Consider the following 16,523-nt stretch of genomic DNA (forward strand, 5'->3'; position numbering starts at 1 on the left):
AAAGAAAAATACAGTTCCTTCTTAAAATGTTTTGCCTCTCTAGGGAGAAAGAGAGAGAAATCCTTTAACTGAGATAACTCTTGAAAATTGTAGTTATTCTATTTATTATTATTATTAACAAAATGCATTTTCGTAAATATGGACTAATGTTTCGCACCTATAAACAAAATAACTATTTCTGTAAGAATTTACTCCATATTTCAATCACGTTGGCAGTACAGTTTGTTTCTATGGCATATGATCATCTATTTATCTGTTTCATCTAAGCGTTTGTCAAGATGCAGATTCGTAGGCTTTCGATCCAATTTTTATTAAATTTCTAGAGATCAGTTCTGCAAAAAATTTGATATACGCCAACTTCTGAAAATATCAGCACTCGTCAATGACTATGGCATTCTCTATTTTGGAAAAACTAACTAATGCACAAAACAATTCCGTCTGTATAATAAAATACTATGTTACGAAATTTTTAAATAAACATCAAACAAAAATCCTTCTGGTAACAAAAATATCTCCCACGCAGTCATAAAAATATTGAATGACATATAAAAACTTTAACAGGCTTACCCAAATGGGGCAATCCAAACATTTTAACCAGTTAGTGTCATGTCTACAACACTAAACACAACGCCAACACATGTTTCATCAGCAAAACCGAAAGTGCTATTCAGTTTTTTTGTATGTCAGAAAGTTCCACATTCTACTGTAATACTATTTACAAAACTTCTGGATTCCTTCTTCTCCGATGCAGGAGGAATCCAGATGTTTTGTAAATGGTTTTATATGTTATACTTAATATTACATTTCTTTAACAATGTTATCGCTTGCCTAGTAAATTCAAATCGGTACTAGCGATTTCATTAAATTGTTTTCTTTTCCGAACGTATGCTATATCCCCAATGCTTCTAGTCTCTTCAAATTTTTACTAGTTAGTGTAAACTGTTTTCTCAGTTAGAGGACTGAATAACTGATATACTGATACCGATAACTGATATGAACAAATTGCACAGAATTAATTTTTCAATGAAACTTCCACACGCTACTGTAATATTTTTTACAAATTTTCTGGATTCCTCCTGCGTTGGTTTTTGCTGAGTCGAACTTGCTGACGTTTCGCCAATCATCCTTGGCTTCTTCGGAGTTTGACTAAAACTGTCAGCAAGTTCGACTCAGTAAAAACCGACGCAGGAGGAATCCAGAAATTTTGTAAAAAGTCGCATAGAATTGTTTATTGCTGTTGTTAAATGACTGCTAAAATAAGTCAAAAATTTTCGTTAATCCGTTTTAGGCGCCAAGCAAAGTTGTCATTAATTAGCACACATTTCAGTAAACAACAATGGCGTATCAATTTGAGCTGGCGAAAGGTCGGAGGTCGCGGCCAAAAGAAATGATTTTTCTTACCATTGTATCCGGGAAAGGGAAGGCCCGTCGTAAGTTTGTTGTCCGCAGAGGGATTACTTAAACCGAGACAAGATCCAGATATGGCCGACCCGGTTTCAGTTTGCCACCAGTGATTGGCAACCGTCACTTTAAATGTTCGCTCGGCCCATAATTTCGCCGACATATCCAGATGCTCTCCGGCAACCCATATTTGTCTTAAGCTTGCCGTGTCGTATTCGGTCCCGAATCTGGCGTCAGGATCGACTTCTTTCAGTATTCTCAACGCGGTTGGAACGGTAAAAATCGTATTCACCCGGTATTCGTTGATTACTCTACAATACATATAATATAACAAAATTTCATGAAATAATCGAAAATTGTGTTAGTAATGGAAACTTTGCCTTTTGACGACAATGAAGCATCTAACCTGTTGCTATTGTACAACAGAGACGATGAGACAGGGTTAACTGATTCGTTACTAAATCGTAGTATTTTAATTTAGAACTCCATCGCTTTAGAACATTTAAGCTGATGGTCCAGAGTATCGAATGCTTTTGAGAAATTTGTTAGAATGAGAAAACTAGCATACCCCTAATCAAACGCTTTTACGATACCATCCCTAACTGAGGCTCAGACAGTAACGGTAATGAAATTTTTTAAAATACCACAATATTTATGTTCTATGCAACAGTTGATTAAATGTAGGATATAAATCGCAATAAAGAGTCTGTAATATTTACCCATGTTGATAGTAATATTGCCAACTCCACAGGCGTTGATTTTGATGTTAGTATAAACTTTGATTTTTTCATCGCATTTATTTGAGAGAGCGGTTCATAAAAATTCTTGGCTTTTATAATAGTTTTTATAGTTTTTTTATTGTTACAAATTTTGTAAGTTATATAAAACCTTTGATGTTGGTTAGTTGAGAAATTTTATAACTCTCTTTAAGACCTTATTATAATACTCTTACTTTTGGGACTTTATAGCTTAGTCTGTAAAATTCTTACGTATATTAAAGCACCTAATAAATATTCTATAGCTAAGAAATTTGTACTCCAATGCACTTGGAACAACTGTCAAAGATTTGATGTTTTTCCAACTTCTTTCGTTTTTAATTTCAATTTTAAAAGGCATGTTTATTTAATACTAAACTTTATCCTTTTCTTCTTTCAAGACCAAATAAATAAACAACTAAAAAGTGAAGTTATTATTTCATAATTGACATTTATCATTTGCGCAATAGTGAGACACTGTTAGTTTTATACCGCTTACGAAAGATTTTATAAATACTTTTTAGTAATAATAATCCATTAACACCATATAATTCTCCAGATTTCTTTTTGGCCTCAAGATTTTTGATCTTTTTTTGCGACTCCCTACATTGTCGTCCTTAATATACAGGCCTGTCCGCTTTTGAAGGTTTTGCTGCGCGTTTTATGTAAAATAAGCTGAACGTGTTGTTTGTTGGACATTGGATATTTCGTATATTTTATCATCGCTTTTACCAACATACTAGTACAACACTCTCTTAACACGACTTTCGGCAGGTTCTTCTATGACAATCGCTTATAAAAACAAAAAGTCAACTAATCATGATGGAATCTAGCTCAAAAATCATACGCAATGCTGCGCTTTGAAGACCCAGAATGCGAGAAAATTTAGACATTTTTCACAAGTTATTTATTAATATGAATACCTAAATGATGTCCCACTAACGTATTACCTGTAATATGAACTCGGATCTGGTGTGTTAGTTGGTTTTCCTTCGTAAATTACGCTCGTTATTCCGTACACCAAAGGCCCGTAACACATGTACGAATGACCCACGACCCACCCGAAATCGCTGGTCGACCACCAAACATCATCAGGGCGCATCGCGTACAGCACTTTCATGGTGAAAGCCAGCATCACCAGATGGCCCCCCGTGGGTCTCTGGATCCCTTTCGGTTCACCTAGAAGAAAGATGTAGCGATTCGTAGAAGAGGAGTTTCAAAGAGAAAATCTCTGCGGGATGTAACTTATTATATATCAAAATAAGGAGATTTGTTCAATAAACGTGGTGCGAAATGTTAGGTCTGTTGCATCTGTTTAGACTTTTAAAAACAATTTATTAGTCATGTTGTCAAGTATTTGTGAATACCATTTTTGTATCCAAACAAAACCCATTACTTTCTCCTCATTCAATTGTACGTTTAGACCATAACGTAAGCTACAATACTCAGAATTAAGTATGTGACATAGTTTTAAAGTAATATCTAAATTCGCCATAACGTTCTCCCGGTCCAGATGGGATACCTTTTAAGGCAAGTAAAAATGATAGGTAGATTTGTATACAATCGGAAATTTAGAAGCTCTTTGTTTTTTTTGTTCCAAGTAAGTAAGTTGGTGTGCAAATTAATAAGGAAAATGGAAATATGTAACTTTTCTTTGCTTAGCTTAGAGGAAGAGTGAATGGATACAAAACCCATAAATTGACCTGAACCTGGTTGGTATTACCAGCACTGCATGAAAAGAAAGAATTTTGCAATGAATGAAATCTCTGTCGAACAAAGTAAGTATTTGATCTTTCACTCTTCACCCCCTTCACCTCCTTGGTTTCACAACCCTGTGGGTTTTTGCTGACTCTGCTACATGTCTCTATCTTGCTCTCAGTAGCATTATTACCTAGGCATGGTCTACCTAAACGACGTTTGCCTTGTAGGACAGCCTCTCATACTAGCTTTGTCTGGCATTGTTCGTACGTCTCCTGGCCTTCACTTTCCTTGCTTGTTGCTTCTTCCTTAATTGAGCATCAGCAGCTTCCTTTCAAATACAAATACAAATAGTTGTGTTCTCTGTATAGATTTAGTTTAGCTTTTCTTGTAAGTTGCTTTGATTTCATTAAACCCTTGACCTTAGATTATTTCTTTTTTCCGTGATGTTACTGTGTTACTTAATACTCGTGCCCAGGTATTTAAATGCTTATTCTCGCTGAAAGTTGTAATCATCAATAAATAAATTTTGTTCTATTGAGATATATATATATATATATATATATATATATATATATATATATATATATATATATATATATATATATATATATATATATATATATATATATATATATATATATATATATATATATATATATATATATATATATATATATATATATATATATATATATATATATATATATATATATATATATATATATATATATATATATATATATATATATATATATATATATATATATATGTTTTGTTTTAGGCTTCCGCGGGTCTTATATGTGTGTTGTAAATTCTTCCGGGTTTTACTCCGCGTCTGGTTTGGCTGGCTCCAAGTGGAGGTAGCCCTTTGCTGACAACGTTTCGGCAAGATCTCACTTGCCATTTTCAAGTCGGGTCGTTCTGCTTCTCGTCTGAAGTTCAAGCCGAGTTCAGACGAATTGGATTGATTTGGTATGTGTATGGTGGAGCTATTTGGTCTGAAGCCACATTGGAAGTCCCCCACTATCTCTACTAGAATACTGGACTGTATTTAGTACAGTTATTGCACGGTAGTTTGAAGATATGTTTTTGTATGCCTAATGAGGTTTTACTACTCTACACCGATTCATTTCATCTATCAATCGATCTTTCACACATTTCAATTTTTTTTTTCTGAAAGCTCGCTTTGAGTACCCAGTATATGTTCACCTACTTACATTAGGCACCACATTTATTTAACAAATATTATATTTGTGATTAATATATTATTAACTGTTGCTTTATGGCGGATATGTCGCGCGATACCCCATATACCTGTAGTGCCGGAAGTGTATAAAATATAAAGCGGGTCGTTTGATTCCACCGGAGTGCAGGGAGCACTTTGAACGTTTTTGACACTCTCCTCCCAATCTACGTCACGCTCTGGATCCAGCTCACTGATGTGGATATTTTTCCTTTGAAATATGACGCATTTTTTTGGTTTGTAAAGCGACATATCAATGGCCTCGTTCATTTCTGCTACGTAACTAAAAAATGAGAATACTAAACTAGATGTTCTATATATAGTGTCAGACAAAAGTAAAGCAACTATTCAAAAATTTGATTAAAAACAAAACCTTTTCATGATCGGTTTGTTCAAACTAACAGAAAAATAAAATCTAATGGCAAAATTAAAGCAATCACAGCAGCGTAGCGTAGTACGATTTATGCTATTATAGTAGTATTTTCAAGCATGCATATAATGAAGTTTTTCTATTCCCGTCTGTAAAATGCCTAATTACACACCGATCTAACGTGCGGGAACTGCCACTTTACTACTTCAGTTTCGTTTCCCACGGAAAACTTTTTGGATTTTGTGAAAGCTTAGAGAAGCCCAAACAACAGTGTATTGGTAAGGAAAAAGCATTAAATATTGTAGTCACCGCAAAATTAACAAAATATCAATATAATTTTTTTCGATATGTACCTGCAGAAATTGTGAGTCATCTTAATTGTTTATAAAATGTCGGAAGTGACAATTTTTTATTGTTGAAATACCTACTGGCTTTGTTGTGAAAGACTTATTTTTGTTGAATACCCTTTCTAGTTTTTTACTGTTTCATAAAAAAAATGTTTTAATAATAAAATTGAAAGCTCCTTCTTTTCAAAAAATTCAAGATGAAAAATTTAGATCGCATTTAAGCAAATAAATGCATATATAAATAATAGGTTTTTATAAAACGCACTATATTTTTGGTTTGCCCTGTATATCGTTTACATCATGTAAAGTAACTATTTTGTTTTTAATTTAAGACGTTGCTTTTTGTATAATGTAACTATGTATGAAACTCATTTCTGGCTCTTCCAGATCAAAAAATTTCAAATAAATATCCTCATGTCCCTATGTCCTTCCGTTCCCACTGGGGGGGAGTTTATTAAATTGGAAATACTTTTTTCACGAACAGAGGTCCAAACGTTTTTAATAATGCGGCTTGATTTTTAAAATTTTTCTTGGAATTCATTTCTCTACAAAGATACTCCATGGGATTTTTTTCTCTATTACAAACCATTGGTTCACAAGCTTGGCCGAATGTTTTGCGTCGTTGTCATGTTGAAAAGTGAACTTGAGAGGCATTGCCCACTAAGCTTAAAAGAGTATGACCTTCTCTGTTAGTTCTTGATAAATGTATGAATTGGTCTAACTCTAAAGGTGGAAAAGCAGCCGTTGAACCAATGTACTTAGTATAAAGTCTTTAAGTATCTTGTACCACCACCTCCAAATCTAAAAAATTTTGATTCGTCCAATCTCTCAAGAGGTTTTTTAGGAGTCTTCATTCTTTTAAAACCCTTCATCAACCAAAGTCCTTTGGATTGTCTTTGGTGACACTTCTAACCCCTCTACTTAACTTACAGGTACTGTGTTGCAGGAACTTTGGGGTCATTTTTAATGTTTCTTTCTATGAGCCTATTTCAGTTTTTCAGTGTCGACCCGTTTTTAAGTTCAATACACTTCCACGACGATGAATGTTTTTTATATTTTTAAACAAAATCTTTTGGTAATGTTCAAAACACCGGATTTATAGGCATATGCTTTTGCAAGAGTATGGAATATATATTAAATTCATAAATTTGCTTTAATTGTCCGACTATGTTAGTTCAAAATAAAATGTTAAATTCCATTTTTTTGTCTATATGTAGGGTTGCAAAGATAATCATAAAATAAATTATTTATCTGAAATTAACATTTTCATGACTAAATGAAAACATTGTAATAGATGACTTAATTTTGTTGGTAATCACGGATAATGGAAAAAATAATTAAAAATTAAAAATTGGATTGGAGATATAGGAGGCTATGATCTCTATTTTTAAAATATTAACTTCCCTGTGTTGCCGATCTACCCAATATTGCAAAAATGGAGAACAAAAAAAAGAAACAAAGTTTATCAATCGCCTTATCGTTAGTTAGACTTGAAACTCATAATGGCATAGACTATAGATATACTTTTTTCGCCAGTGGCGTCGGGGTAAGCATGACAGTGAATATTTTTTATTTTGAAACACCCTATATACTTCTAATAGGCAGATTTTAGAGAACCCTATATCCGGGATTGTATATGTCATCTTTGCCTATATATTCCACACTTTTGCCCTCGCATGTGAGTCATTAAAAGGGGAAAATATGAAATTTTAGTAATTAATTAAACCAATTTTTAATGAATAAATATGTTGTAATGCTAAATATTTGACTGTTCCGGTTGTGATATGCTTAATTCCCAACCTTTTTAGTATATGATAAATATTTTTTGCCCTACTGTTTAAATTTGGCAATGTCATTTAAAATGATAAATTGTAAATTTTAATTTACGAACCTCCAGCCGAGCGTTGACGCTTGTTTTATACAACATCTTCTATTAGTTCATAGTACAAATCGATCAAAAACATAAAAAAAAAGCATAAAAATAAATTCAGAATTCAAATTGAAAATAAATACTTATTCAATTTTTTGTTATTTGGTTTAGTGTTTTTTATTTATTTTTATTTTAGTTTTGGTCGGTGCTTTTTTTGAATTTCTGCTCTAGAATCAAGATTAAAAATGGCGGTCAATGGTTACAATGGTTGTCGCTCAAAAATGACCTCAATATAACAAGATCCAAGGTACTTGTTTATTACTTTCTAATATTAATTTAATTTTACGGATGTTTCAAAGCGGAGATGGCACGAGAAACATGAAAAGCCAAATTAGTTAAGAAAAGAAAAAGAAACGTCACTTAAACAACTGCGTTGGATTGAGACGTTAGTATATCAGATAATAAGGTCTTCTAGTAGGGCGTTTCAGATTTTTTACTTACTCAATTACCCGGCTTGGTTCTATACCACAGCTGGCAGCAATAATCACATTCGGTTCAGCATGTTCGATTCTGACCTTGAGCTCCGATGCGGCGAAACCTACAGCAATTGGACCGGTCTAATTGACAGCCAAGTGCAAGAAACGTTTTCTTTTTTACGTACCTCCAAAGACAACAGAATGAACGGCTCCCAATCTAACCACCGATAACATGGCGACTACAGTCTCGGGTATCAGTGGCATGTAAATTAACACCCTGTCGCCCTTCGACACACCCAGTCTCGCTAGTAAACCCGCCAATTTGGAAACCTATAACAATATATTACGTGCAATAGATTTGACACGCGCCAATTTAGCGACGAGAAGCGCAGCGGAGCGGCGAGTGTTTAGTAAGCTATTTTTATTGACGTTATTTAATTTAATATAATACAAAAATTTCCTTCCCATTTTTTACAAATCTTGTGGATTCCTACTGATTTGATATCTGGCTTAAGCCAAGTAGACATTTTTTGTACAACATCTCCCAATTTTGTCTTTAGTAGATCAAAGATGTTGAGAGACTTTTAGGCAAGTGGTAAATCTAATTTTAGCATTAATGTCTTGAATGCAGGGAAGGTCATAAAAGTTTTGAGCAAACGGATTGGAGGATTATTATCAGTTTCTAATTCAATGATAAATCATATGTTAGGGTGTACAGGATTAGAATGGCTAAGAAAATATCGGAGGAATTCTTGACTATGAGGCCAAATACTTAAGTATTATCAACGTAGCGTTTCCATAATTTTAGTTTTAGATACATGGTGTCGAGGGCTTTCTTTTCAAAACTTTTCATAAATATATTTGCGATGACTGGTGATAATGGAGAGAACCCCTAGCTGTTACTGATATTTCATGTTCATGAATTTGATAACTACAAGTTTCAAACAAGAATTAATTAAGAAAGAAACTATTAGTTTTCCCAGTAAAGAGTTTTAGTATAGAAGTTAGATACTTTGCTAGGGAATATGTTGGAGAACTAATAGTGCTAACAATAGGTTATACTCATTGTCAGTTGTCGAACACAATCATTATACCGGATAATAAATCTTATTCGAACAAACTACAATTTTTACATCAATCAATTCATCACCAAATCTTCTACCAAAGAAAAATTCGGAAATTCATAGAATGCGAATCAATCATCCAAGACAATGCCCCTTCTTTAGCTCCACGCCCCACAAACAGTATATAGAGTAGCATGCAAACCAGATTCAGTTAACCTCTGAAGAAGCCCACAGGATGACTGGCGAAACAAATTCGCCAACCGACGCAGGAGGAATCCATAAAATTTGTAAATAATATCACAGTGGTCTGTGAAAATTAGTTTGAAAACTCAACAATTGGAATTATTTTTCAGCTGATTTAGTGAAAACTAGAACTGGTCAATTACTCGGAATCGCTGCAACTTGTACCGGGCGACCCATTTATTATGGGAAGGCATCTTATTTAATTCTAGATAATATAAAAAAACATATAACGTTGAGTCAAAAGACAACCATTAGGGAGGTACTAGGGAGTTTCGATGAATAGGTTTATTGGAAACTTTTTTGTCTTCGGCAAAAAATATTTAAACAAAAATTGTTTTATATAAATTGTTTGGTTCCCTTAAGAGGTAGAACAAAAAATATTCTACTAAAAAGAATCGAATTTAGTCCAAATTTAAAACGGTGTTCATTGTAGTTATCTAAAATATAAAAGTGTTTTTCAAAAAAACGGGCTTTAAAATTCAAGAACACGATTGCAGAAATTTAAAAATCATTTTCAGCATTTTGTCTTGGCCGCTTAAGTAATTCATAAGTTTTTTCACCCCAAGTCTTTCCCACAATTACTTTTGGAGATAAGACCGAGTGCCCTTCTTAACTGGTCTGCTTAATCTGGACCTGCAAACGTAAAATTCATAATATGTCAAAAAGGGATAACATTTACGTTTAAAATATTATATAAGAAATATATTCAAAAAATTCTTAATTTGCAGGGATGTATTTAAAATAACAAAACTATTACTTGTTTTCTCTCTAATTTTTGTGTTAATTCTTTTAGAGGTTTTCCCACAATAAACGCACCACCCTATACATTTGTGGACACATTTTATCTTCATAATAATAGAACTTACCTTTTCCTGTAGCTCATAGTATGTAATTTTTCTAGATATTCCAAGCAACGGGCTGTCGTATATTAAAGCAACTTTGTCGCCATTTCCTGCTTCCACGTGCCTGTCTACTGCATTATAGCACGCGTTTATTTCGCCACCTACGTACCTATTAATATGAACGACGGTGTAGCATTTTTTATATTCAACCTTTTACCCTTTAACGCAAAATAGGCAATACGCATGTGACGACTGTGCGATCGCTCTACCGTTACTTTACTCATGGATGGTGTTTGCAATGTTGCAATGTTTGCTTAAACGTAACTCATTTAACAAAAAAGTTAGTTTTAAGACCATTTCATTGACAGAAACATGCAGAGCACTTCACAGAAAATGTCATTTTTCTATTATATGTAGCAGTCCTATAGGAACTGTTTTGATTCTTATTTTTCAGCTTTGATTAACAAATATAAAACAAATATAAATAAAACAAAAATGCAATTCCTATTTGAAAACTCCAACTTGCGTAGTCTCTAGTAGCCCCACTAGTAGATAGGAAACACTTAAAAGTTGGTTAATGAAACTGAACCTTACCGGAAGCATTCCTCAAAACCAATGTATTTAGTGTCAAAATACAATTCTAAATGAAATGAATATTTATTTTGTTAAATATATTATGAGCATGTTTAAAAAAATTCAATTTGTGCAGTTGACAATGGACCTTGTAATAATAGGAAACACTATTGAGTTCAATAAGGAAATTGAAGAGTTTTCATACTTTGCTTACCCATTTTATTAAATGTGTTATAATTATGTTTTATGTTATGTAATTTTTGAAATATTGTATTTAGTGTCAAAATTCAGTTTTAAATAAACAAGAAGCCTTTATTTATTTCATTAATTGTATTATGCGTATATTTGAAATTCTCAATTTGTGCAGTGACCAGTTGATTAATGATATCGAATCTCAGTTGAGGATTTTTTAACCCATTATATTTAGAGTCAAAATTAATTGTAAATAAAAGCTAAGCTTTTGTTTATTTATTTTTATTAAATCTATTATGGATATGTTTGAAAATCTCAACTTGCTCGGTCGCCAGTGGACCTAGTAATAGTAGGAAACGCTTTCAAGTCAGGAGGTTTTAAATCTCTGTATTTAATGTCAAAATTCAATTTCAAATAAAAAAAAGCTTTTTTATCTATTTTATTAAATTATTTTGTAGTAATATTATCCCAGCAATGTATTATAAGTACGCAATATGTATAACACCTAATCAAGTATTATTAAGAATACGTGAACGGCAATTCCCATACTTGCATTATTTACTATTTATAGCTTTTATAATTTCTGGTAAACAAAAAGTTTCTATAGGTTCCTTAAAGACAAGCAGCTTAGTATGTATTTACTGTTGTCTTAGAAAACTACTTACCATTTTATGAAAGGTTCATTGGAGCTGTCTAGGACTTTGTTCCATGGTTTCGACCATGTCACTAGGTGACCGATTTTGTCCCAAAAATCTTCCGGATTTTCGATTGATTGTTTATAAACCTCCTCATAGTTTGCAGCTAACAGAGCTCCATTTTTGTATACAACTGAAAGAACAAATAGAGGTTATAATTATTTTACTCCATTCCGATAGACTTTGGCGGACCAGGTAAATCAATCCTTAAACAATTCTTTTTAGACATATCTATAAAAATTGTAAACGCACCAAACTCATTTGCAAATTTGTATATTTAGCATTGTTGTGCTCGGTTATTTTGAGGTGCACTGTTTTCGCAGCATTAAATTATAAATTGTTGCCTATTAATTACGACAAGGAGTAACGTTGAAGTAGATACCATAATAATTTATAAAGATAATACGTGGTTTCATAATAATTTACAACTTATGAAGCAAAAACAGTTGGGGGTGTCAAGCAACAGTAGGACATGGCGTCAATAGCGACAATACGGGACTGCACCAACTTAAAATTGTTAGGATTTTTCAGACCAGAAAAAAAACTGCACAATTAATTCATACAACGCATCCACGGACGAATTTATCTGCTATATATATATATATATATATATATATATATATATATATATATATATATATATATATATATATATATATATATATATATATATATATATATATATATATATATATATATATATATATATATATATATATATATATATATATATATATATATATGATTACACTATATTCCGGGATATCATCCGTTCGCTCGTTGAACTCCGACTGGAATCCTGCATCCGACTGGAATCCTGCAGACGTTTCGCCAAAATCTCACTTGGCATCTTCAATGCTCGCGCTCCGAAAACTGCTGAGTGTTCGAAGTGTTTTCGGATTGCGAGCATTGAAGATGCCAAGTGAGATTTTGGTTAGTTCTCATCTTAATTGAACTGCTGAGTGTTCGAAGTGTTTTCGGAGCGCGAGCATTGAAGATGCCAAGTGAGATTTTGGCGAAACGTCTGCAGGATTCCAGTCGGAGTTCAACAAGCGAACGGATGATATCCCGGAATATAGTGTCATCACATTTTTCCATCCGTGAATCAATACGTGAATATATATATATATATATATATATATATATATATATATATATATATATATATATATATATATATATATATATATATATATATATATATATATATATATATATATATATATATATATATATATATATATATATATATATATATATATATATATATATATATATATATATATATATATATATATATATATATATATATATATATATATATATATATATATATATATATATATATAGATTTAATTCTAGATCCTCTGATTTTATTAGAAATAGAAACTTTAGGAAAGACGAACTCTACTTTGAAACTAACTAGAATATCGTTCGGATCTGATGAAATGATTTTTAATTGTTCAATGAAGTGGAAGGAATTAAGTGCGAAACTATCCGTGTTTTAATATGCAAACTAGATATTTTACTAGAGAATAGGTCGGGTGCTAATAAGTCCAGCGATAATCCTGATTTGTGAACCTTAAGGAGTCCATAGAAACAAGAAATTTTAGAATCGTGAGGGGTGACATGTTTTTTCCAAGCTTCTAATGCTTTCATAGCAGATTTAAGTTTTCTAAGTTGACGGTGGGATGTGTTTGTCAGAATATATTTATTTTTTTCTTGAATTTTCAGTTCTATTCATGACTACTGTTTATAGCATTTACTTTGTCTGCATTTAAAATTTAGGTAGTTTGAATTTTTTAAAGGTTTTTGGGATTTCAAAAATAATTCCATTGATTGGTTGAAATTGAAATTGAAATGATTTGGGATTCCATGTGGGCAAGGAAGAAGTTTAAACCTGATTTTTTTTACCACGGTTGGGATTTGATTAGAGTCTGATCCTTTCAGTTGGGTTGAGATTAGTTTTTCCTATTTGACATTACTTTCCTTACATTTGAAACATTACTCAAAAGATTTACCACAGGGCGAAAAATATCAACTAGGGTAACACAAACTACAAGAACAAAGACTACCTCAAACAAACTCATCAGAAGTTGCCGAACATATTCATGAAACCGAATATCAAATCTTATTTCATCATATAAAAATTCTTGCATGTCAATTCTTGTACCAAAGAAAAATTCAAGAATACATAGAAATCTCCAAACAACCAAACAATTGCAGGCTCGATTCGAAACTTTAACATTCATCAATATGAAGCTCCGCAGCCCCCAAAACAGTATATAAGCAGGTACAGTGTAAAATGCAAACTGGTTTAAGCTCTGAAGGAGGCAACAGGCTCATTTGTAAATAGTAATATAGTAATAGTAAATAGTAATGTTTTTTTTTTCAATTTTATTTACAAAGGAAACACAAAGTATTTACGTCTATTTTTTAGAGAACCAATTTCGTAAAATTCCAACTTTTGTTTATAAATAAGAAATTGCATGTAGCTATTGTAACTGTAATTTAAATCATTTACAAATCACCTTTGCACTTTTTCAGTACGATCTATATAGTTAGCGTATTTTAAGTTCCAAAGTGAGTCCTAACATAAATAAATGTGCTTCCAAGGATGAGTTGATAAGCTGATACCCAAGTCCCTGAAGGTGTTGGATTGAGATGTGGTCTTAGGTAATTCAGTTTAAAATGATTTTTTTTTGTTTTTTTTTTTACTTTTGCAACCTATGTTCACATTCATGGAAAGTGCAAATAACCGAGAGTTTCCAAGAGAGAAAAAAAAATTAAAAATTCCAATCAAGTTCCCTGCAGTTACATGATGGATAGTTTTGGTTAATTGGAAAGATCTCCTTTTTATTGTTTCATGTCTAAGTAACTTACCAACAGATACTAACAATTTAAGCTACGCAACACGTTTTAAAATTAATCATTTTCAAAAATTATCGCATTAACAGATTAGAGAAATTTCAAGGTAAATTTGCTTTAAGCAGCATTTTTGTCTTCATCTGGGAACGCTAATCATTCATTAAAATTACAATTTTCAAATAACAGAATTGAAAATTGATGTAATTTTTCATTATTTTTCGTCTGGACAGAGAAAACCGAATATCACATTTTTGATACAATATTATTTACTTATGACATCATCACATCACCGTTTGTAATTCAAATAAAGATCTGGTGGTGGAAATATCAGTATTACAGCAATTAATAATTATTGTTAGTTTTTTTAGTTACACTGACCGTCGTATCACTAAAAAACTATATGTGACCGATTCCTGTAGCAAACTCACGTCTAAGACACTTTTTAAAATAAAAAAATGGCGCCAACTTTGAGAACGAACCAACTTACTCTTTTTTTTTGTTTCCAGCCGTTTTTTCTTAGGTAAACTCATTTTTTTATAGCACAATTTTTGTTTTTTTTTAAACTTGCGGTGGTCCTACGCGGCAAAGAGACTAAAGTGATACGAATATAAGACCATAAAACATTTACATACAAATTTAAATACAATGGGGTCATCGTATTCAATAAGGGTTCTGATTTTTTATATGATCCATTTGGATGTTACAATTTGTTGCAGCTACGAGGTTAATATCATGGCGAATGAGGGAGCCAGATATTGTTGAAGGTATATACAGAGTGTTCCCAAATTATTGCACCAAATTTCAAAGGCATATTCCACACCTCTGATTTCTATAAACGGTGACCCCGACATTCGCGTTGATGGTTAAAAGGTTAAAGTTAATACCACATATAAGTTTTACTTCAATATTATACAAAACGGTGAAAATATTTCCCCAAAATTTGGGCACACATTTTATTAAATTACTTCAAAAAATTAAATCTAAGTATGGCCTGTTTTGGCGCATACTTAGATTTCCTCTTGATGTTAGAGTTCCCTATACCTATTTCCATTGCTTTTTATGCAAAACCCGTTTTTATATTTTTCTTATTACTAATTTCTTTATATTAAAATTGTGAAAAATTACACCAAATTGTCAAAGTGGTGTCCAATTTTTCTAGATATATAAGCGAATAATTTTTGAATAACATATATTGTGAATAAAAAAATAGTGAAAATGTCCTTTTAATTTCCTGGAAACATAGCGCTGTTTAAGTGATGATCCGAAAAATGTGGATTCAATTATTAACAGACCATCATAATGATGATGAACGGTTCTAATAATATTAGAACGTTAGTCACTGTATTCTGACCGTATTTTCTCAAAATATGTTCAGATAGCATCAAATCTTTATTCAAAAAGAAGTAAAGTGTGTGGATATCCCTGGGTAGGAAGGAAATGGCGGAAAGTGCAGGTTAGCAGATGAAATGTAAAGGCATACGAAAATAACAATGCCGCCCGTGGCACTTCAATTTTTGCCATAGCAGGGCCACTATGTGATCAAATAACTATTATAGTATTAACTAAAGCTTTTTTATGAAAAATTGATTCGTCGGAATAAAGGACATTAAAAAAAAAAGTTTCACCACCACACTTTTCTAAAAGCTATAAACAAAAATTCAATCATCAATCATAATCTACTCCAAAAAGTTGTTGATGGAGTTGAATGTGATAAGAGTAAAATTTATATTTCTTACTTATTCTATATTATTATTTATTATTATTAGTTATTCAAATATTTTATTTTTCGCTGGTGTGGGGGGTGGGGGGTCTTCAACTAGAAACTTAATCAATAAATATTCATTTTCCTCATTTCTGGTCACCGGTTGTTTGACTTATTATAA

At 32.1% G+C, this 16,523-nt stretch overlaps 1 protein-coding gene across 1 annotated transcript in view; it reads right to left on the bottom strand.

Annotated features, from left to right (window-relative positions):
* The window catches only part of LOC132703707 (acyl-CoA synthetase short-chain family member 3, mitochondrial), a 22,527-nt gene extending 7,317 nt beyond the window's left edge, over positions 1-15,210 (bottom strand). The window contains exons 1-8 of the mRNA XM_060673133.1: positions 15,128-15,210; positions 11,743-11,905; positions 10,337-10,481; positions 8,349-8,493; positions 8,189-8,285; positions 5,172-5,383; positions 3,107-3,335; positions 1,402-1,712 (exon numbers count right to left, since the gene is read on the bottom strand). Of these exons, the coding sequence (XP_060529116.1) occupies positions 1,402-1,712; positions 3,107-3,335; positions 5,172-5,383; positions 8,189-8,285; positions 8,349-8,493; positions 10,337-10,481; positions 11,743-11,905; positions 15,128-15,170 (1,345 nt within the window). The 5' untranslated portion in view covers positions 15,171-15,210. The remainder of the gene's footprint in view (positions 1-1,401; positions 1,713-3,106; positions 3,336-5,171; positions 5,384-8,188; positions 8,286-8,348; positions 8,494-10,336; positions 10,482-11,742; positions 11,906-15,127) is intronic.
* Between the last annotated feature and the right edge of the window lie 1,313 nt (positions 15,211-16,523).

The sequence above is a fragment of the Cylas formicarius genome, unplaced genomic scaffold (genome assembly GCF_029955315.1).
Source record: "Cylas formicarius isolate icCylForm1 unplaced genomic scaffold, icCylForm1.1 PGA_scaffold_6__28_contigs__length_40554024, whole genome shotgun sequence".
In the NCBI taxonomy this organism is placed as follows: Eukaryota; Metazoa; Arthropoda; class Insecta; order Coleoptera; family Brentidae; genus Cylas; species Cylas formicarius.